This window comes from Pygocentrus nattereri, chromosome 11 (assembly GCF_015220715.1).
Source record: "Pygocentrus nattereri isolate fPygNat1 chromosome 11, fPygNat1.pri, whole genome shotgun sequence".
Classification (NCBI taxonomy): domain Eukaryota; kingdom Metazoa; phylum Chordata; class Actinopteri; order Characiformes; family Serrasalmidae; genus Pygocentrus; species Pygocentrus nattereri.
The window spans coordinates 12,923,336-12,945,542 of NC_051221.1; the positions used below are offsets into that span (position 1 = coordinate 12,923,336).

Consider the following 22,207-nt stretch of genomic DNA (forward strand, 5'->3'; position numbering starts at 1 on the left):
ACAGCTCAGAGTGTTCGTCGGTGGTTCCACAAATCAGGATGATCCCCGAAACCACACTATGAGTGCAGTGACACCCGGCATGCTCAATGGAGTATGGGACGAGTCTGACTATGGCACTGATGTCTGTGCAGCTGGATGAGGTTCATAATGAGCGCTTGTAAAATTACACAAACTTCATGCTCATTTAAACCTTTTACAGTTTACTGCACTGTTCTGTGAAGATTTACAACTGAAATAAATCATTTTGAAATCGGATGAATCTTTTGAATCAGCCAGTATTATTTGATTTTGCCATGTCTGTATATCCTCTCTCATAGCGTTTATCTTTAGATCTCTGGCCTCATTTATCTTATTTTCTTTTTTTTTTTCCCTCCTAGTTTGTCCTTCTTAGAGCTGCAATGACCTTACCTTGTTTTTCAACAGTGAATAAAGATCAATATATCTGTCTTTTTAAATGACCTATCAAATCTAAACATCTATCAGAAGCTGATAACTCATTTTTTTAAGAAAACATCTGACCATTCTAATATGACTGTGCAACACATTTCTTGCTCCACCGAGAAATCGTGAGACCTCTATTGTTCTGTCAAGCAGCTACAGTGAAGCCATGTGAACAGACAACAGTGAGTAAATATTACTACAACAACAGGATTGAAACCTAGAACCAGGCCTCTCTGCACTTAACAGGAGGACCAGAAAATTAAGAATAATTCTGCTTTGTGTAGTGAGGAATAATAAAATAACGCATGTGAGGACAGGGGAGGTGAACAGATTAACTGAGTAATAAGCATGATCCCATCTTCCAACAGCCTCATGACCATACAGGGACAATAATCTTGTGTAAATCTCTTATTCAGCCCACAAACAGACCTGGCATGTTAACTCAGTACAGCCCTGTATGACTGACAGATCACTAAAACTGGCTAAAGCCTGATAAATGACGGTCTGATATAACACCACTGAAGAACACTGAAATGGGAGAATCACAAGACTGTGACGCTGACTGGGGGGGTTCCTGTTTATGTCCACATTCCTATCATAACAATTGTTATAAAAAAAAAAAGAAAGAAAAAAGGAAGGAAATTACATCCGCTCAGAAATCAGCATTTCTCTATTTTAAAACGACTTAGTCTTGATAACGGTGGTGTTTTAGGCAGCGGACAGATCAAGCAAAAGGGTATTATTAAATCCAGACAATTTGATTTATATGACCCATATTATTTATGTGCATTATGTGTATTTATGTATTTATAGAACAGTCTAGCAAAATTTGCTCAGTATTTTGTTTGTTTCTGCCCAATAGTAACAGTCCCCAATGCTGACAGATGGCGAGCAATAATCCTGTAATGAAATCTTGCATTAACATTCGGCCTGCATATCAGACATCCGAAAAACGGGAAGGCAGTTTGGGAACTGCACATATAAATTAGTATGGGCAGATATGAGTGTCAAGGGGGGGGTTAATGGTTGGTGTTTCCAGACTATATTGTAAAAGCTAAAAAGTCTTATATATATATATTTTATTTATTTAAGTGGCACTCCACTGATTTTTCTAAATGTCTGTATAATTAAGCAGCTAAGACGTAAACAAAGGCATTCAGCAGCTCTGCTATAGAGAAACTAGCTGAGTCAGAACTGTTCACAGTGGTGGTGGTGGTGATAGGAACCAGATGTCTGAAGAGTTAAATGTCTCGAAAAGCTCAAACCTCTCAGAAAGCTATTACATTAAATGGCTATGAATCCACTGTTTCACTACAGTTTTAATAAGGGTTTAGTCTAAACAACCTTTAAACTCCCTTTTAAATGAAGGGGACACGTAGGGCATTGTAAGGCAAAACAGATCCCAATTAGTTTGTTTTGTTTGTTTACAATGATCAGGACTACCTATAAATACTCAGGAACCACGTGCAGGGTCACAGGTGGTTATGGATAGTAAATAAAACGGCTGCATGTGTGTTGTAGCCACTGGGAGCCCTGGTTCCTGTCAACACCACCACCGTATAGGAACGTGATTCTGTACGTTTCTCTAGAAATGAACCAATTCGCATCAAACCGCTCTAAATTAGCCAGGTTAGCTACGTTGTTTACATCTTGAAATAAGCAAGGACTTTTTAAAATTTGGTGGAATTGCCCTTCAACGACGCCAACTTTAACTGCAGCTTCCAGCTCTTCATACGTTTCACAGCCTCTTATCGATACTTGCTCACCAAAGCAGCTGAAATATGGCTTAGGTTAGCAAACCTAGCAACAGCAGTTTCAACTCCAACCACAGCCACCAAACAAAAATAAACAGGACCATTACTCCGCTTAAACCTCCCAAAAGCCGACTACGTGTTAAAAGCCAGCTGCACGAAACCCAAGTCAGGCTTCTTGCTCCAATTCCCCCGTTCCACCTTAAATGGCGCAGCAGTTACATCACGGCACGTCAGGCGCCAGAAGGTAACCGCTACAGGATTTAAGGTGGAACGGGTAATTAGAACAAGAAGCTGGCGAAGACGGAGCTCAACTTCAGCCTCGTATCAACTTCGAGCTAGTTGAGCTAAGCTAAGACGCAGGATAACGTTACTTGGTCAAATAAGTCATAAAATTACGACAATGACAAGGGAGCCGTTTCGCTTATGTTACCTTTCTGTCAGACACAGCCTGGGAGTCCGCAGCTGCAGCCCCGCTGCCGTCGGCTGGTTTATTTCCTCCGGAGCGCCGCAGTCACCTCACACTCTCGCCATGCTAGAGGCGGCGCAGGGCTAAAAACCAGCCAGTTAGCTTCGGCTAGCAGCGCTCAGGACTCACGGCGCTCGGAGCTCCTCCTCCTCCTCCTCTTCCTCAGCGAGGACTGGACACGTAAACCACGGCGGCATCGAACAAAACATGACCTGTAGTCGGACTAAAAGCCCGTCTTTTCGCTGTAGCTGCCACTTTCCCAGGCTGTTCAGTTCAGCGAGGATTAGCAGCGCTGCTATGAGACGAGACCGCGTCCGACCTAAACGCACTCTTTAGGGTCAGCACTGCGCTGCACACTGCGCAGCTCCGGCCTTCACTCAGAGAGAGGGCGCCTTCAGCGGTGTGATTAGCACCGGACTAATAGAACAGCTTAAAACGAACAGGCCTTCATCCAGAAGAGCAGTGTGTGTGTGTGTGTGTGTGTGTGTGTGTGTGTGTGTGTGTGTGTGTGTGTGTATATATATATTTATATATATATATATATATATATATATATATATATATATATATATATATATATATATATATATATATTTATATACACATACATCTACACACATACACATACACACAGCTCCAAAAAAATAAAGGGAACACTCAAATAACACATCCTAGATCTGAATGAATGAAATATTCGCATTGAATACTTTGTTCTGTACAAAGTTGAATGTGCTGACAACACAATCACACAAAAATCATCAATGGAAATCAAATTTATTAACCAATGGAGGCCTGGATTTGGAGTCACACACAAAATTAAAGTGGAAAAACACACGACAGGCTGATCCAACTTTGATGTGATGTCCTTAAAACAAGTCAAAATGAGGCTCAGTATTGTGTGTGGCCTCCACGTGCCTGTATGACCTCCCTACAATGCCTGGGCATGCTCCTGATGAGGTGGTGGATGGTCCTGAGGCATCTCCTCCCAGACCTGGACTAAAGCATCCACCAACTCCTGGACAGTCTGTGGTGCAACGTGGCGTTGGTGGATGGAGCGAGACATGATGTCCCAGATGTGCTCAATCGGATTCAGGTCTGGGGAACGGGCGGGCCAGTCCATAGCTTCAATGCCTTCATCTTGCAGGAACTGCTGACACACTCCAGCAACATGAGGTCTAGCATTGTCCTGCATTAGGAGGAACCCAGGGCCAACCGCACCAGCATATGTTCTCACAAGGGGTCTGAGGATCATGCTGAAGGATGTTGCAGGCAGCAGATCACTCTCCACAGCGTCTCCAGACTCTGTCACGTCTGTCACATGTGCTCAGTGTGAACCTGCTTTCATCTGTGAAGAGCACAGGGCGCCAGTGGCGAATTTGCCAATCCTGGTGTTCTCTGGCAAATGCTAAGCGTCCTGCACGGTGTTGGGCTGTGAGCACAACCCCCATCTGTGGACGTCGGGCCCTCATACCATCCTCATGGAGTCGGTTTCTAACCGTTTGTGCAGACACATGCACATTTGTGGCCTGCTGGAGGTCATTTTGCAGGGCTCTGGCAGTGCTCCTCCTGTTCCTCCTTGCACAAAGGTGGAGGTAGCGGTCCTGCTGCTGGGTTGTTGCCCTCCTACGGCCTCCTCCACGTCTCCTGGTGTACTGGCCTGTCTCCTGGTAGCGCCTCCAGCCTCTGGACACTACGCTGACAGACACAGCAAACCTTCTTGCCACAGCTCACACTGATGTGCCATCCTGGATGAGCTGCACTACCTGAGCCACTTGTGTGGGTTGTAGAGTCCGTCTCCTGCTACCACGAGTGTGAAAGCACCACCAACATTCAAAAGTGACCAAAACATCAGCCAGAAACCAGAAAGGTACTGAGAAGTGGTCTGTGGTGCCCACCTGCAGAACCGCTCCTTTATTGAATGTGTCTTGCTAATCGCCAATGATTTCCACCTGTTGTCTATTCCATTTACACAACAGCTGTGAAATTGATTGTCAATCAGTGTTGCTTCCTAAGTGAACAGTTTGATTTCACAGAAGTTTGATTTACTTGAGCATATATATATATATATATATATATATATATATATATATATATATATATATATATATATATATATATATATATCAGTTTGGGCGACTTTTTACTTTCACTCCACTACATTTCAGAGTCTAATATCTGACTTTTTCCTCCACTACATTCTGAGAAATCTGTCGTTCCTTTTGGTTTCTGTGTGTATAAAAATGTAACATGTCTAAACGAAAGAAGCGCAAAGCCAGAGCACCAATCAGGGCCCAGCGGTCACTTTGTTTAGAGCTGGTTTTGACCTGTTGGTCAGACCGACCCAGTACAGCACACGGTTCAACGTCAGCGCAGCAGCGTAAAGGTTTGGGAGAGTCTGTTCAACATAAATGATGAACTAACCTAACTTTGTGTAAATAGAGCACAATATATAAATATGTTTATGTTTATGAACAGAGGCCTACGGATCAACATAGTAAAGGAGCTCATCTGTGATCCTGAGTTTAAAGCCAGTTTTTATTCAACTTAAACTTGGAACTAAGTTGTAAATAAATCTTAAACTGAAACTTTGCTTGTGTGTAAAAGACACAGGAGGAGGAGACGCTGGAGGACTTTCACCTATAATGAGTTCATGAAGCGAGTCTTGTTATAAAAATGATAACAGGACCTCAGAGCCTTACTCTTTCAGTACTTTTACTTTTCATACTTAAGTACATTTGAAGGCAAATACTAGTGGAGGTCTAAAGGGAGGAACTTATACTTTTACTGGAGTAATATTTTACCTTGGGTATCTCCACTGTAACTCGAGTTCATGGTTTGTGTATTTTGTCCACCACTGACTGGTACAAAACCATTTTTTTTGTTTTTCATACGACGGAATTTGAAATTGCAAATTCTTTTACACTGTGTCAAAATCTCACTATGAATGGACAAACGGAAATGCTCTAATTACTTGGAATATATAAATGCCCTATTAACTTCTGTTAAAAATAAAATGTCTTTCTTTATATAAATTTTGTTAAGTAGAGAATATTCTTATATTTGTACATTCAAATATTAACATCAGAATCTATATAATCACTGAGAAACACAAATACATCTATAATTCTGTGTAAGTGCAGAATCGCCAAAACAAGTGAGGAAATTTTATAATTTTCTAAGTGAAAATAAGTGAACACATCCTCTACAGAGAACACACTTAAACATGATACTGTTCTGCAAATTTAGTGCACAATTTCTATTTATTTGCTAAGATTTACATTACATTACATTACTGTGGAAAAAATCATCATAAAATATAAAATGCACCATAACTTTTACATAGCCCACATATCATGTCCATTTTCCCAGTATGTTAAATACTGTAAACAAGCAGTAATCGTGAAGAAGTGCGTTAACTTACTTTCACTTCTCATGAAGTCACGCAACGTCTGGGTGCAGTCATGGGCTGGAGGTTAGGAACCGGCCCAGTGACGAGAAGGTCACCGGTTCGATCCCCAGAGCCAGCAGTACATGACCGAGGTGTTCTTGAGCAAGACACCTAACCCCCAACTGCTCCCTGGCTGCTGCGTATAAGGCTGCCCCCCACTCTGGGCAAGTGTGCCCTAGTGTGTGCACTCACTAGTGTGTATGTAGTGTTTCACTGCACAGATGGGTTAAATGCGGAGGTAAAAATTCCCTGTTGTGGGACTAATAAAGATTAGAGCACCCAAACTTGCATCCGACTGTATATTGTACTATATACTGTGTATATGCTTTGTGTCAAAAAGAGTGACACTTTCTGCCACAGAGTGCCGCTTTGTGCCATAAAGAGTGACACTTTCTGTCATAAAGAGTGCTGCTTTGTGCTATAAAGAGTGTAGCTTTCTGTCATAGAGTGTTACTTTGTGTCATGAAGAGTGTTACTTTGTGTCATAAAGAGTGCAATTTTGTGCAATAAAGAGTGTAGCTTTCTGCCATAAAGAGCGTTACTTTGTGCCATAGAGTGCAGTTTTCTGCCATAAAGAGTGTCACCTTGTGTCCTAAATAGTGTAGTTTTCTGCCATAAAGAGTGCCACTTTGTGTCATAAAGAGTGAAGCTTTGCACCATAAAGAGTGCCCCTTTCTGTCATAAAGAGTGAAGCTTTGTGCCATAAAGAGTGTCACTTTCTGTCATAAAGAGTGAATCTTTGTGCCATAAAGAGTGCCACTTTCTGTCATAAAGTGTGAAGCTTTGTGCCATAAAGAGTGTCACTTTCTGTCATAAAGAGTGAAGCTCTGCGCCATAAAGAGTGCCACTTTCTGTCATAAAGAGTGATACTTCGTGTCATAAAGAGTGCCCCTTTCTGTCATAAAGAGTGATGCTTCGCGTCATAAAGCGTACCACTTTCTGTCATAAAGAGTGATGCTTCGCGTCATAAAGCGTGCCACTTTCTGTCATAAAGAGTGATGCTTCGCACCATAAAGAGTGCCATTTTCTGTCATAAATAGTGCAGTTTTCTGTCATAAAGAGTGCCACTTTCTGTCATAAAGAGTGCCCCTTTCTGTCAAAAAGAGTGATGCTTCGCGCCATAAAGAGTGCCCCTTTCTGTCATAAAGAGTGATGCTTCGCGTCATAAAGCGTACCACTTTCTGTCATAAAGAGTGATGCTTCGCGTCATAAAGCGTGCCACTTTCTGTCATAAAGAGTGATGCTTCGCACCATAAAGAGTGCCATTTTCTGTCATAAATAGTGCAGTTTTCTGTCATAAAGAGTGCCACTTTCTGTCATAAAGAGTGCCCCTTTCTGTCATAAAGAGTGATGCTTCGCGCCATAAGAGTGCCCCTTTCTGTCATAAAGAGTGATGCTTCGCGTCATAAAGCGTGCCACTTTCTGTCCCCTAGTTGCGTGTGCATCTCTGTAATAACACTGCACAGAAACACAGCTGTTTGTTTTAATGTAAATTGGGGACTATGTGGAGGTTTATGCAATTTCACGCAATACCAGCCTCAGGAGATTGCAGCTATAAGCCACAAAGAGCCGTTCAGTACTCACATTAAGACACATTCATAGGACAGCACGGAATAACAGGCATGAGCACTGACTAATCAGGGTATGTCTCTGTGCCAGCTGCACGTACTAAATGCCCAGTTGGCTGAAGTCTATTTCTAAATCACCGGTTGAGTTTCCGCCCTTTCACCTCAAGTTTAATCTACAAGGAACAGACTAGCACAGCATTCGTCATGCGTTCTGTGCTCAATGCAGTAACGCAGAAATGTAAACATGTCATTCATACAGCAATGTATCCCAGTATCACAGAGGAATCCTGTCTCACTCTGTGGCTGTTTAACGTAATGGTCCCACATTTTTCCTTCAGAACGAAGATGTGTTCCAGATTTTATAGGTTTTTCTGTGTTTCTTTCCTTTTTGTTAAATGTGTGCTTCTAAAATAATACAGCGTAAAAATAATGGCCCTTCCTCAGAGCATAGACCCAGACAGCAAAACAGCCTTTACAACTACTAATGTACTATGTACCAAATTAAGCTTCTCTAAAAGTTCTACTATTATTTTCATAAGACAGTAACACCTGCTGCAGATCACAAGTAATGTTAAATTTCATTTACTGCTATCTTGCTGCTCTATGGAAGCTAGAATGCTAACTAGCTGGCACGCTAACAGGTAATAGCTTTAGCATAAAGCGCTAAATTTATGCAAACAACCTATGTAAAATATAACGCAACGCTGAGAACTGTAACAGACTTTGAGGAACCGGCGTCTTCCTTTAAATCTCATCAGTAGAACATTAGAGCTAGAGGTTAAGTCTCTGAGGCCTACAGGTAGGCTTCTGATACACATGCACTTCAGTTATTCCTCTGAAAAGCATGGCCTCAAGTTGCGATGAAAGCCAGTGTTTCATTTTCAGGGATGTTCCTGGCACTTATAAAGAGCCCTTACCAGACAGGCCTTTTTAATCTAAGAAGGGGCTCTACAACAGAAAAAGAGGGCTCTCGTACTGGGATAAACTGAGGAACTCCTGAGCTTTTCTTACTTCTACGAGTCTGTACCAGGGACGTCACTAGAGGTTCACTGACACCGGGGCTAAGCCTGTACTAGGGGGGGTCTGGGAGCAGGGTCCCCAAAGAGAATTTTTTAAAATAGTCATAAAACGTTTATAGTGCACTTTTAGAGTAGCAACAGCCATCGAGTGGATCTGTCTCTTTGAAGTGTGTATTAAGCACAGAGCTAGTATAAAAAACACCATATCCATCCACTTACAACCGGCACAGATCAAGCAAAGGCACTGAAGTCAGTGCTGCCTCCTCTCTCTCTCTGAGATAAACTGCAACGCCCCAAATATATTACTCAACCTCACAGATTACAGACCAGTCCAGTCTCGGTTGGTGCAGTCAGAAAGAGTCTGATTTTGCTCTGTGGGCATGGTTAATAAGCTAGGTGACAGAAATTCATGGTCATGGTGACAAGTATTAGGTTTTCTCAGTTAAGTTATATTAAATTCAGTATCAATTTTAACTAAAAGCTTATACAACTCTTCATCGCCAACCTCCATCACATCTGCTCCTTCAGTCCTTCAGGCTTTTCGGTCTACAGCAGCTTCTTTCTCTCGCTCTATTCCTGAGTTTAGCAATACATTCATTTGATTAAACTCAGATTCACTCAAATGATCATTTACTTTCTGTTTGTTTGTTTTAACGGGTAAAAAAATCTACATGTTGGGGAATTGAGGGATATAAAACTGAGTTTTGATGATGTGTTCATACAAAGCTGAAGAAGCTTTTTCAGTTTTCCACTTTAAAAGCTGCAGCAACTTCCTTTCACTGACGGTGACTGACTGTAAACAACAATTCATGGCATCGTCTGGTGTCACTGGCTGCAAATACTGAAGAGAAACATGAAAACAAAGAACGTAAAGAGCTGTCAAAGCGTTTTTTCTATCCCTCTTGTTCGTGTTTAACTACTTGGCTTGCCAGCGGTTAGTCGGCTAATGCCAGAGTCGGCCTGCCCTCTCTTATTTACCCCACCTACCCCAGCTAACCTGACGTAGCTAACGCTAACTACAGTTAACAAACAACCAACTACAGAAACAGGTATCCGGCTACACTGACCATAATTTGCCTCAAATCCATATTGCAGTTGGATATATTCCCTTTCACACTGTTTCGCTGTGTTTATCAACCACAGATTTTGAAAAAGGTCTAATGTTTATTTTCCAGCTAAAATCCTTTGCAGTGCACAACCAGAGCCCCGCCCCCAGGTATGATATGATTGGCTTACACCGCATAAGGTCTGATATGATTGGCTGAACTTTACGTCAGTCAATTTCTGGCGGTACAACGCAGGCAGCGCTGCTTTAGAGCTGCCGTTACAGTGTGTTGTGAATGAGTTGTTTTGGGCTAGTAATGTACGTTCACTTAGAAAAGGGGGGCTAAACACCATTAAGCCCCTCTAAAACTGGCCTAGCAGCGTCCATGGTGTGCGCAGTGCCCCCCCTCAGTGCAGGAGCACTGCTGCCATAAAGCGTAATGGGAACAAACACCACGCAGCCGCCCGCTGGCCTTTTTGTGTGGGCTGCCGCGGGGCGATTATGCTATTTTTGACCTGCACTATCGTTTTCCTTCCAGTTCAGCTTTGAAACGGCCCTGTATTTGCTCGGCCACGCACAGACCAGGCCCTATAGCGGGCAAACAAAGGTATACTGCTTACATTTTAAGCGCGCTACGTACAACACGCACGGTGTTAAAACCCCTGAAACGACTCCGAGGTCTGGGGCTGAGCCAGGCTGCAGCAGACGCCGATTACCCTGCGCTGGTGAAAAGCTGTGCTCTGCAGAGTGACGTGTCCCTCTGACACACTGACCTACTTTTTCAGTGTAAGCGCTCTTATTTATTTATTTTTACCCGCCCCTAGATTAACCCACAGAGGCGGGCCGGGGTGGGGGGGTGCTCTGTGACCTCCCCACTGGACCACCCCGGGAAAACAAACGTGTGCAAAACAACAGCGATTAAAATAATACAAATACGAATCCACGTCTCACGCGCAGACTGCGAGCGGGTTAGTCGCCATGACGACGACGCAGGCTAGTGTAAACAAGGCTCACATAGTAAGTTTGTTTACCACGCGATGCCACGAAGATGGGCCAGAAAAGTCGCAGAATATTAGGACCTATGGGTATGTGAGGGGGAAGTGTTTAAATAATGGATCGTGTTGCGGGAGAAAACAGCAGAAACAGAAGCGGAGTCCCATATTAACTAACGTTAATAGTACATCGCCATAAGCAGCACATTCATTAGTAACAGGCTTTAGTATGTATTAGTAACAGTGTAGTATGTGGGGAGAGAGAGACAGAGAGAGAGAGAGATTTGTATATCTATGGAGAGAGAGAGAGAGAGAGAGAGATTTGTATATCTATGGAGAGAGAGAGAGAGATTTGTATATCTATGGAGATATATATATATATATATATATATATATATATATATATATATATATATATATATATATTTGTATATCTATGGAGAGAGAGAGAGAAAGAAAGAGGGAGATAGAGAGAAAGAGAGAGAGAGAGAAAGAAAGAGGGAGATAGAGTGAGAGAGAGTCAGAGTCGGAGTCCATGTTTTCCCGCGCTCACGTGCCAGCGCGTGCACGCGTGCCTCTCAGTAGTGTGGCTGCGACGCCGAAGCCCCAGCTTAGCAACACGGCTAACACGGATACTACTAGCGTTACCGCTGCGGCTGTTTTTATGACCCAGGGCTGTTTTTAGTACACATTAGAGCTGAATTACACGGCGTCGACACGAGTCGGAGTCCGGCGGTGGAATAAATAACACCTACTCTCTCTTTGCTTGTTTGGAAAGATTATAATGCTCTTTCTTCTCAAAGGATCCTGAGCCGAGCTGAGCGAGTGAGTGAGTACGCGCAGCGCTGCCTTTACCCTCCTCCCTCGGTCTGAAGTCGGTCTGTCTGTCACTGTATCTCGTATTAAGCTAAAAACAAGCCGTGTTAAGGACACTTGTGTTCCGATCAGGGACGATTTTGCCTAGTTTTTGGTTGGTGAGCGTAGAGACTACCATAAAATATGGAGTTAGTTCTCCTACAGGGGTGGGCGGTATAACAAAACAGGTCCAACATCGCGATACCAATAGACATTATCGACACGTTTCTCGACACACGGTGTGAGTCACGATATGGTGTTTTTGCTGAGGTTTGGCAAGTTGGAACAGACAGTGGTGAACCAGCAGTGCCAACAACAGGGCTAATAACTTAGTGCTCTCTTTGTATGTAATAAAACATGCAACCAGTATTTAAATACGGATGAAGTCCATGCTATTTATCACAATATTGCCATAATTATTTGTAATTATTAGTTAGTCATACTTTTTGCAGTGAACAAAGTCACCGTTTGCCCCTCTTCCATGTAGATTCTAGGTCTATTTCTGCCCTATTAATAGGTACAGAGCAACACAGAACAGTGTCTTATAGCTGCCACGCACCCTTCTGTCAGTGACTGTAGAGCCTCATGTGTTCATTTACAGACTCGAGCAGAGTCATGGGAGGAATGAGTCACCATCTTGACCCATGTTTCTACTTCAACAGGATGAAGCGAGGCCGAGTAAACATTGCGGCGAAGTGCCAGAGCTTCAGCCCTACTCAGAGCAGAGCCAAGAGGCAAAGGACTGGCCAGGGAGTGTCCGCCTCACAGAGCCATGTCCCTGACTGGGGCAGCCTGCCCCATCACATCGTCCTGCACATCTTCCAGTACCTGTCTTTAGTGGACCGAGCGCGGGCCTCGTCCGTGTGCCGCTGCTGGAACGACGTGTTTCACATCCCCGAGCTGTGGAGGCGTTTTGAGTTCGAGCTGAACCAGCCGGCCACATCCTACCTGAGGTCCACTCACCCTGACCTCATCCAGCAGATCATCAAGCGACACGCTCAGCACCTGCAGTACGTCAGCTTCAAGGTAAACCGGCTTTGGCGGATGTACACCACTGCAGCAGAGCGATTCCTGAAGGCCACAGCACGCTGACCCAACACTCATCAAACAAGTGGCAGCGTTCTAATGTTCTATACTTTTGGGTTAGATTAGAAAAAGGCACATGTACCTTCTTTGTCATTCTTTTTCCCTACAGCCAAATGTAGGTAAGGGGTGAAATATAGTTCCTCTGTTATATGGCGCTACGTTTAAATGGCCCACATGATAGAAAACTGGAACTTTGCTTTTGTAAAATAAAAGCCTTGGAAACACTGTTAAAGTTTCAAGAACTACCCCTTTGATCCTGTTATATATGGTCTATATGTATATGTAAATGAAGCTGTAAAAGTGGCCAGTTTTGAATTAATTGAACTTGTGATGTCAGAAAAAACAAAACATTTACACAGAGTAGAAAATCAGCCTGTTTAATATTAACTCGATACTGCAGCCGTTATGAGAGCAATTAAAAAACTTCACTTTCTTGCATAAAGTGGTCCAGATGATTAAATGTTGTAATTATGAAATATGATTGTTAATATTCAACCCGATAATTAAATTAGAAAACACTTTTAAAACATAATAATTTGTGCAGGGGGCTTTTTTGAGTGTGTTGCCTTGAGGCAACATTGTGAAACTATGGGAAGAAATGACAGAGCCGTGTTGTCTGAAGTGGTGAGACCTGGCTTGTGACTGGCTTAATCTATTCCTCTGTCGCACAATTGCTTCTAGGTAACAAGCATGTTTTTGAAAATTCTCATAACAAAAAAATATCATGCTGAATGTGGAAAAAGCGGTTGAAATGTGGTCAGACAGTCTGACCAAAAACATGCTTTTTATTGACTTACTCAAACTCTTCCCTTTGTTGTTAATCCTATTATTGTCTTTGAATATATATAATCTTATTGTAAAGTGAGAAAAATGAGTTTGTTGCCCTGAGGCAACGTTGTGCAGTAGAGGGTTAAGCAACAAAGAGAGGTTAGAAAATAGTCGCGTATAATTTAAGTATGAATTAACAAATAAAATGGCACTTTTTGTGAAAAAAAGGCCAATAATTTTGGCTGAAAAAGCATTAAATAGGACTGCAGCAAAGACAAACAATTCCCAAATTATTTGAATGGTGATGAAAATTAGAAGCCGTGATGAAAAGGTTTTTTCTTCTTCTCTCTCTAACCATTTTCTGTTGTTGAGGACATTGTTTTTATGTGTTGTCAGCTCAGTTTTGTCCTATGGAAAGCAGTTTTTCTCAATTTTTTTATTGTGTAGCTTTTATATTTATGGTAGAAATAAAATGTCAAAAGGAAAAAAAAACTACACTTAGTGTTCAGCCAGACATGTCTTGAATGGCCAGGAATTTTTATTTTGGTGCATCACTATTGGATAGTTTTGGTACATTAAATTCACACATACGTCATGAGTGGACTTTAGAGAACTGAGATTCATGGAAAAAGTGGGATATGGGCTCTAAAACACAGAACCTCAACAGTACAAACAGACAAAACAGGCAATAACTGAATCAGACACTATACCACAAACTGTACAACAATCAGCTATAAGGATATCTGCTAAACTAATTTAGGAGAACATTCGAGAGTCTTCCAACACTCATGGCAGACACGTCAACCAAACATGTGGGTTTGTTGGAGTTCATTGGGTTCTGTGCTCAGTCCTTCACAGATTAAATGAAATGCTGCTGCAGAACCCAGTCAGAAGTCTTGCAGCTTGAGATATCATCTTCAGGTCTTGGACTCAGCTTTCCTGGACACAGTAAAGCCTTCAGTTCTAAATTAATGCCTCCAGAGCTCATTTGTAGCAGTTAATTTATTGCTGCTTATTTTATGGTGTGGCGGTGACTAATGGACGTAAAATATGATGTGATCCAAAGGCCAGGAGTCCACAAACAGTACATTAATTCTAGGCCTATTTACAAGTCATGTTAACGGCCAAATTTGTGAAGTGGTACTCATGCCTTCATGTTTTACTTTGCGCTTAACTATAAACACTGCTGTCTGGTGTTCTTCATCTTGTCTCCTTAGAGGGCCTATTTAGCCTGTTTGGGTGTCAGGGAGTGCACTGCCAGACACTCTGCATTATCACTAGTGATGATTTTCTCAAGAACACAGAATATAAAACATACGTATTATATCCCCAAGTATGTCACATGTACACTATATGGAGAAGTGTTGACACCTCTCCTAGTTAGTGAGTTCAGGCGTTTCAGCGACACCCATTGCTAACAGGTATATATAATCAAGCACATTGTCATGCGGGCTCCAAAGATGAAACACTGGCAGTGGAAAGCTTCATACTGAAGAGCTCAGTGATCTAAAACGTGGCACTGCCATAAGATGCCACCTTTGGAACAAGTGAGTTTGTGAGCTTTGAAGCGGTAGACCACTGCCGAATGCTGCAGCACATGGCACATCAAAATTGCCTGTCCTCTGTTGAATCACTCACTACAGAGTTCCAAACTGCCTCTGGAAGCAACATCAGCACAAGAACCGCAAGTCAGCAGCTTCACGAAGTGGGTTTCCATGGCCGAGCAGCTGCACACAAGCCTGACCTCAACCCCACTGAACACCTTTGGGTTGAAGTGGAACGTTGATTGTCAGCCAGGCCCTCTTGTCCAACATCAGTGCCTGACCTGACAAATGCGCTTTTTAAAAATTCCCACAGACACACTCCAGACTCTTTCCCGGAAGAGTGGAGACTATTTTAGTTTTCACCCCAGTGGGGCAACTCTATAATAATGCACATTTTTTTAAATGGATATGGAATGGGATGTCCAACAAGCTCATATAGGTGTGTTGGTCAGATGTCCACAATATATATATGAATACAAATTTCAACACCCCCAACGTAAAACATGTTCCAGTGTCTATATGTTCAGAACTTTTATCTCTTTCTTTCTCTTATACGCACATGGCACTGCATTGTTGTATTTGGCACTGAAGGTTCCCTTTATCTTAACCCAGAAGTGAGAATAAATCCCAGATTTATACAGTATAACTGCATAAAAAATGTATCACATTACAAAGTGCATTAAGAAGGTTACCACCTACAGCCTGCATCCCTTGCTGAATTGCACGAATCTAACCTTTATATCAAAATGGAAAACTCTAACCAACTGTTTATCAAAAAAGATATGGATGGATAGAAAGTATGAGAGAGTAGAAACAGAAATATATCTATTTGCATATTTACTGAGCACATAAGACAGGCTTGTTCTTGGCAAAACCAAGATTTTCTTTCTTGTCTCCAAAATACCCTTTCCCAACTGATTACTACTGAACAGTTATCGTTATTAATGTTGCTCTTACGTATAGTTTTGCGACAAAACATCTCCTTTTTGTTGTTTTTCATTTTTTGACTTAACTTAAAATTGACAGCCGCCCTTTGCATTGTGTCAAAATGTCGTGATAAATAGGCCAACAGAAGAAGTGACTTTATTAACATAATAACTTAAATATGTCATTTTCTGCAAATGTCAATGTATAGTTTCTGTTTATTTGCTGAATTTAACATAGTGGACAAAAATATGTAAAATGTGCTTGCTCCCAAACATTTGCATATGCCAGATATTGGACTGGTTTCGCAGACAGAGACTAAGCCTAGTACTGGACTACATTCTCCTTTCAATTGAGAATCTCAGAATGCTGTGTAGTCCAGTACTAGGCTTACTCTCAGCCCTTTGTCTTTGTTTTCTAAATATGTTACATTTAGCAAATAAACAGTAACTTGGCATTCATTTTCAGAAGTACATTCACTGTAGAGGATGTTTTAACTTCTTTTCACTTAAGAAATCAACAAAACCTGGGGTGCCTATTTAAACCTGGGGTGCCTAAACCTTTGCATTAGACTGTTTGCAGTTATGAGAGTGAGTAACTGAAGAGTAGACCTACTAATAAGCAATAGGAATGTAATGCTTAAAAGCTGCCTTATATATTTGTCCTCAGTGTAGCTTTTGTCAGTCCTGCCAGTGCACCTCCAAATTCCAGTCATCAACCTTAAGGTTTACTGCTGTGCCAGCTCATGCATCCGTGTAGAGTGTTTTTATAGTCAACATGAATTGAAATAATAACACACTGTCCTTCTGTGTACTGTGACATATTTCCAGGTGAATCATGGTATCGAGGGGGGGGCTCTGAGCTAGCTGAGTGTTTCCTCTCAGTTATAAGTGTGGGTGAAAAGAGGGGAGGTGAAACATGTTACTACAACCCCATTTCCTAAAAAAGTTGGAACGCCGTGCAAAATTTAAATGAAAACAAAATACAATGATGTGCAAATAATGTAAACCCTATATTTATTTGGAAATGGCACAAATACAACATATCAAATCCTAAAACTGAGAAATCTTCTTGTTTTTTAAAAAATATATGCCCATTTTTAATTTGATGGCGGCAACACGGATGCTGGCTTTGAATTGTGTGAACTGTGACCACAGAACACTTTTCCACTGGACACGTTAGTCCATGAGCTCGGGCCCAGAGAAAGTGGCAGCATTTCTTAATCCTGTTGATATATGGTTTCTTCTCTGCATTTTAGAGTTTTAATTAAACTGTTTTCACAGACAGTGGTTTTCAGAAGTGTTCCTGAGCCCATGCAGTGATTTCCACTACAGAATTATGTCTGTTTTTAATGCACCTTAGGGCCCAAATATCATGCATAGGCAATACTGGCTTTCAGGCTTGTCCTTTCCCTTGCATACAGATATTTCTCCAGATTGTTTGTGTGAACCCCTCCCCATCTTTACTTCTGAAAGGCTCAGCCTCTCTGGGATGCTTTTTTCCTATCCGGTGATATTACGGACCTGTTGCCAATTAACCTTCAGGTTTTTTTTAAGCATTACACAACTTATATGATGAATAATGCTTAAAATGCCCCAGAACATGAACTAACAAGCTAAAAAAATCGATTTTGACTTCAGGTTGACCGTAAACAGTACTTAGTATTGTCACAGAAGCTATGTTGTTGTGGTCTGCATTTAAATATCTGCAATTCAAAACCTCATTCAGATCCCTTTTTTCAACAGTGTACTATTGAACATAAGCTCCACTGTTTTCAAAAATGTCTGTGTTTTTGCGCTGCAGGTTGACAGCTGCACAGAGTCTGCAGAGGCAGCGTGTAACATCTTGTCCCAGCTGGTGAACTGCACTATTAAAACCCTGGGCCTGATCTCAACAGCAAGGCCCAGCTTTATGAATGTCTCTCAGGTACTGCACATGCAGGCACATTACCCCCATTCTGCTGTCATAGCGCTCTGAGATATGATGGCTCAATGGAGAAGGTGTGAAAAGCTGTCGGTGCTGACTCTGCGTGTCTCCTTGTGTGTTCTGTCCCCAGTCACACTTCGTATCTGCACTGACGGTGGTGTTTGTGAACTCCAAGTCTCTGTCCTCCATAAAAATTGATGACACGCCAGTTGACGACCCTTCCCTGAAGGTTCTGGTAGCCAACAACAGTGACACGCTGAAGCTCCTGAAGATGAGTAGTTGTCCACACGTCTCCCCAGCAGGTATGTGAATCTCAAAGGAATTATTTGGTGAAAAAAATGTTATTGACCACAGAATTCATATTTATAGTCCAAACTTAGCTTCTTTAGAGCTGGAGTGGCAAGGCTAGAACTCAGTGGTCACCCTAATAGCCCAAATTGTTTCTGTAGAAATGCATCACCAAATCGTTCAGTTTGCTCAAACCACATCCAGATCTTCATTAAGGTCATCCTTCATTAAGGTCACAGAGACTTGGCGATGTGGACTACAACACAGTATGACTGACTGTATAAAAATGAACAAAACTGCAGTCAGCCATTTTAGCCAACAAGGTCTGTATTCACAAACCAGTAGTGCTGACCTAGAATCAATATTTGTGACAGTAATTGTCATAAATATGGAGGCATATGGTCTAATATCAGTCCTGTGCTTTGTAAATATCAGCCCTGGCGTTGTGTAAATTGGCAGCCAGTAGCTGTACGTAGCATTTTTATAGCTCAGAGTAAGTTGTTCTGTGGTCTAGTCTGCATGGACACATCTGCCTGGCCTTAATGAAGGCCTGAATGAAGTGTTGGTGCTGTATTTTCAGTTTGTGTGATTTGGTTGACTATGCTGTGTTTGTTAGCCTTGTAACTCCACCTGAGTAACTGGGTAAATTAGAGTTTTTGACAAACAGTTTCTATAACACTCTTAAATTAGTTAAAAAGCATGATGGGCAAGTAAATCCATCTAATTGTAATGCTACACATGCCTCCAAATGTCTGAAATACTAGTATTGTGATATTTCTGTCATATTATATTAGACTGAATAAAGTGGTAATATAACTACCCTATATTGGTACCATATCACTATATCATAGGCTGCTACAAACACTTTCCAAACAATATGTCAAACAGTAATGTCACATTCATAAAGATTGGCCTATGTTTTTATTGACTACTAATTGGATTACATGAATACTTTGATTCATCAAACACCCACAGAACAATCATCTGGCACTATGATTGGTCGGGATGCTCACAGCACAATAGAAAACACTGGGATTGATTGGAGGGCCCTTTTGTTTATTTCAGGCTTTAGCTAAAGATTAACAAATGATTAACAAACAATTATGCAGACTACTTGAGGGCGGTTGAAGATATTACAGATCTGTCTTTGACCTGCAATTCGAAGTCTTTTTCTGATGCTGTACCATATTGGTGTTTTGAGCAGACCCCTGAATAACAGGCCCACCTTGTGCTCATTCAGGGATCCTGTGTGTGGCAGACCAGTGCCACGGCCTGCGGGAGCTGGCACTCAACTACCACCTCCTGAGCGACGAGCTGCTGCTGGCGCTCTCCTCAGAGAAGCACGTGCACCTGGAGCACCTGCGCATCGATGTGGTGAGCGAGAACCCGGGCCAGACCCAGTTCCACAGCATCAAGAAGAGCAGCTGGGACGCCCTGATCCGCCACTCCCCGCAGGTCAACATCGTCATGTACTTCTTCCTGTACGAAGAGGAGTTCGAGCCGTTCTTCTGTGATGAGACACCCGTCACGCACCTGTACTTCGGCCGCGCCGTCAGCAAGGACATGCTGGGCCGCATCGGGCTGAACTGCCCACGCCTGGTGGAGCTGGTGGTATGCGCCAATGGGTTGGAGCCCCTGGATGAGGAGTTGATCCGCATCGCCGAGCGCTGCAAGAGCCTGACGGCCATCGGCCTGGGCGAGTGTGAGGTCACCTGCAGCGGTTTCATGGAGTTCGTGAAGATGTGCGGCGGCCGCCTCAGCCAGCTGTCCATCATGGAGGAGGTCCTGATACCGGACAACAGCTACAGTATGGAGCAGATACACAGTGAGGTCTCCAAGCACCTCGGACGCATCTGGTTCCCCGACATGATGCCCACCTGGTAGACATGTGTACGAACATGAATATGTACAGTACAGTGTAAATGTCTGAGAAAATTGCATTTAAAGCTATTTATTTGAGCACTGTGTGTTTATTTGCTCTGACAGATGTGAGAATAAATACAAATACATTTTAATACAGTAAACTGTGATTTAAAGTGTTAACCATTTCCAAACCTCCCCCTGAGGAAACAAAGGATTTACAGTTACGATCTGGTTCTAATTAGTACTTTGTTAACTTAAATCAGATATACTGCTGAGGGAACTGAATATATCCAAGCCATATCTGGAGCTGCACTGAACAGATGTTCTTCAGAACAGCTCATAAGAAATCTTATAAAAATATAAAAAGGAAAATATAAAATCTTAAAATCTTGTTTTTACTGTATTAATGTTTATTTCTGTTTATTCTGCTGTAGTTGTACGAGCAAAAACACACCACCTGCAAAGTTTTAAACAATGTTTTGGGCTGGCCTAAAGACTTTGGCGCAGTACTATACTGTGCAAAAGTCAGAGACCACCTTTGATATATTGAATTTCAGTCAAAACACTATTTAGTGCTTCATAAAGTTCTGATTTCTAAAGAGCTTAGTATAAGTATATTTTGTAAGCAATCCACTTATAAAAAGATGGTAAAATAAAAGGAAAATAAGTATTTAAAAAAAAAAAAAGGTTTCCAAAACTGTAGTTCAAAAAAATAATTTTAAAAAAGTTACAGAAAAGATGGAACTCATAAAATTGTGCAAGACTTGGTCCATCGTCCTCCAGGTCTGCTGAAAAGGACCGAAGCTGTGATAGATCAAGAGTGGACACAGCAAGTGTTGACAGAAAATGCCGTTATAATTAGTTGTGGGGGCTTCTGTGTAGATGTCTGTTACATCTGTTTTCTGATAAATAACATAATGGCTGCTTTGACTGGAAATATAATACATTAAGGGTGGTATGTTGCTTTTGCACAGCACTGTACATGCACACACTTATGCAAACACACACATGTACTAATGTCCTTAAACGCTTAGATATACTAAGGCAAGAGAGCACACATGTATGCGAATGCATTCGGACACAAAGGACAAAAAGAGAAAGGAATCTTTCGGGATGGAAATATGATACTGACACACTGGACTTGTTGTCTGTGTGGACAGACTGTTTTTCAGACAGAGAGAACTGGACTGTTTTTAACACGGGGGTCAAAAGTTTTTGATTTGAAGACCCCATATTGTCTATAGAAAAGACATGTCAAATATGTGTAAATGGAAATGTGATTTTCTGTGTTATTAACTGAGGTTTTGTTTCAGAAAGCCAGAGATAATGCAGCTTGAACAGAGACCACCTGCTCACAGAAATAGGACTTTCACTCAGTAGAGACTGGAGATATTGACAGAATAATTCATGAAGCCCAGACTGCTGTGTGCTGCAGTGTCCTCCTGCTGTGGCTGGCTTTTCACAGGCCTCTCCACCCCATACGGAATTAGGGAACAGGAAAGAGTCGTGGAGGACGTGGACTGTGCGCTGTTAGGACAAGGTGTAGGTGTGGATAGTCAACACTAGAACAGGTAGAGTCAGTTCTGTTAGAATGGAAATGAAAGCTGTGAGATTTCAGACAGTGGTCTCTCACCCAACTGCAGTGGTTACATAACTCGGTTTTGTTCTGTCTCCTTTGTGGATTGAATGTCAGTGCGATTAAGCTTTCAGAGTCTTTCAGAGGGGCTTTTCTTACTTTCTGCTGTGTGAACAACTATGCTTTTGTTTGTACTTTTTATACCTACTTCAGCGTTAGGCTAATTGTCCAAGACTTTAGTGGAAGCGTTTATGTATCTTTGAAAATATTTCCACTAAAACCTTGAGATATGTAAGTTATGGTATACTGAGCTTCACAGTTCTCGCAAAACTCAAGAGTTTCATTTCTCACATGTAATTGTGATTATGGCAAAAAAGTGTGATTCCTAATGATGGAGACTGAAGGAGACTTTAGGAGTGTGAAATATTGCTGATCTAAGATCAGATGCCCTGGTTTTGTATAATGAATGCAATAGTTAATGACCTGTATAACAGGAAAACTAACATTTCCTGCTTTTTTAAATGAGTACACTGTAATCATTAAATAAAAAACTGATCTTTAGTTTTGTGATGTCACAAAAACCAATGCATTTATATATATATATATATATATATATATATATATATATATAATATATATATATA

The 22,207-nt window shown here is 41.8% G+C and overlaps 2 protein-coding genes across 4 annotated transcripts in view; one reads left to right on the forward strand and one right to left on the reverse strand.

Annotated features, from left to right (window-relative positions):
- atp7a (ATPase copper transporting alpha) overlaps positions 1-3,068 on the reverse strand; it is a 44,959-nt gene extending 41,891 nt beyond the window's left edge. Inside the window, exon 1 of the mRNA XM_017711543.2 lies at positions 2,626-3,068. The gene's annotated coding sequence lies outside the window, so the exon portion shown is untranslated. The remainder of the gene's footprint in view (positions 1-2,625) is intronic.
- A 7,649-nt stretch (positions 3,069-10,717) lies between these two features.
- On the forward strand, positions 10,718-22,124 carry fbxl3l (F-box and leucine-rich repeat protein 3, like). 3 transcript variants are annotated; one of them, XM_017711548.2, is made up of 5 exons: positions 10,718-10,758; positions 12,251-12,614; positions 17,714-17,836; positions 17,967-18,138; positions 19,365-22,124. In XM_017711548.2, exons 2-5 carry the CDS (start codon positions 12,252-12,254, stop codon positions 20,006-20,008), a joined length of 1,302 nt encoding a protein of 433 aa, XP_017567037.1. In that variant the 5' UTR covers positions 10,718-10,758; position 12,251; the 3' UTR covers positions 20,009-22,124. The 3 variants fall into 3 exon arrangements, with proteins under 3 accessions (XP_017567037.1, XP_017567034.1, XP_017567035.1); XM_017711545.2 differs by lacking the exon at positions 10,718-10,758 and adding an exon at positions 11,289-11,562; XM_017711546.2 differs by lacking the exon at positions 10,718-10,758 and adding an exon at positions 11,289-11,558.
- Positions 22,125-22,207: the final 83 nt, after the last annotated feature.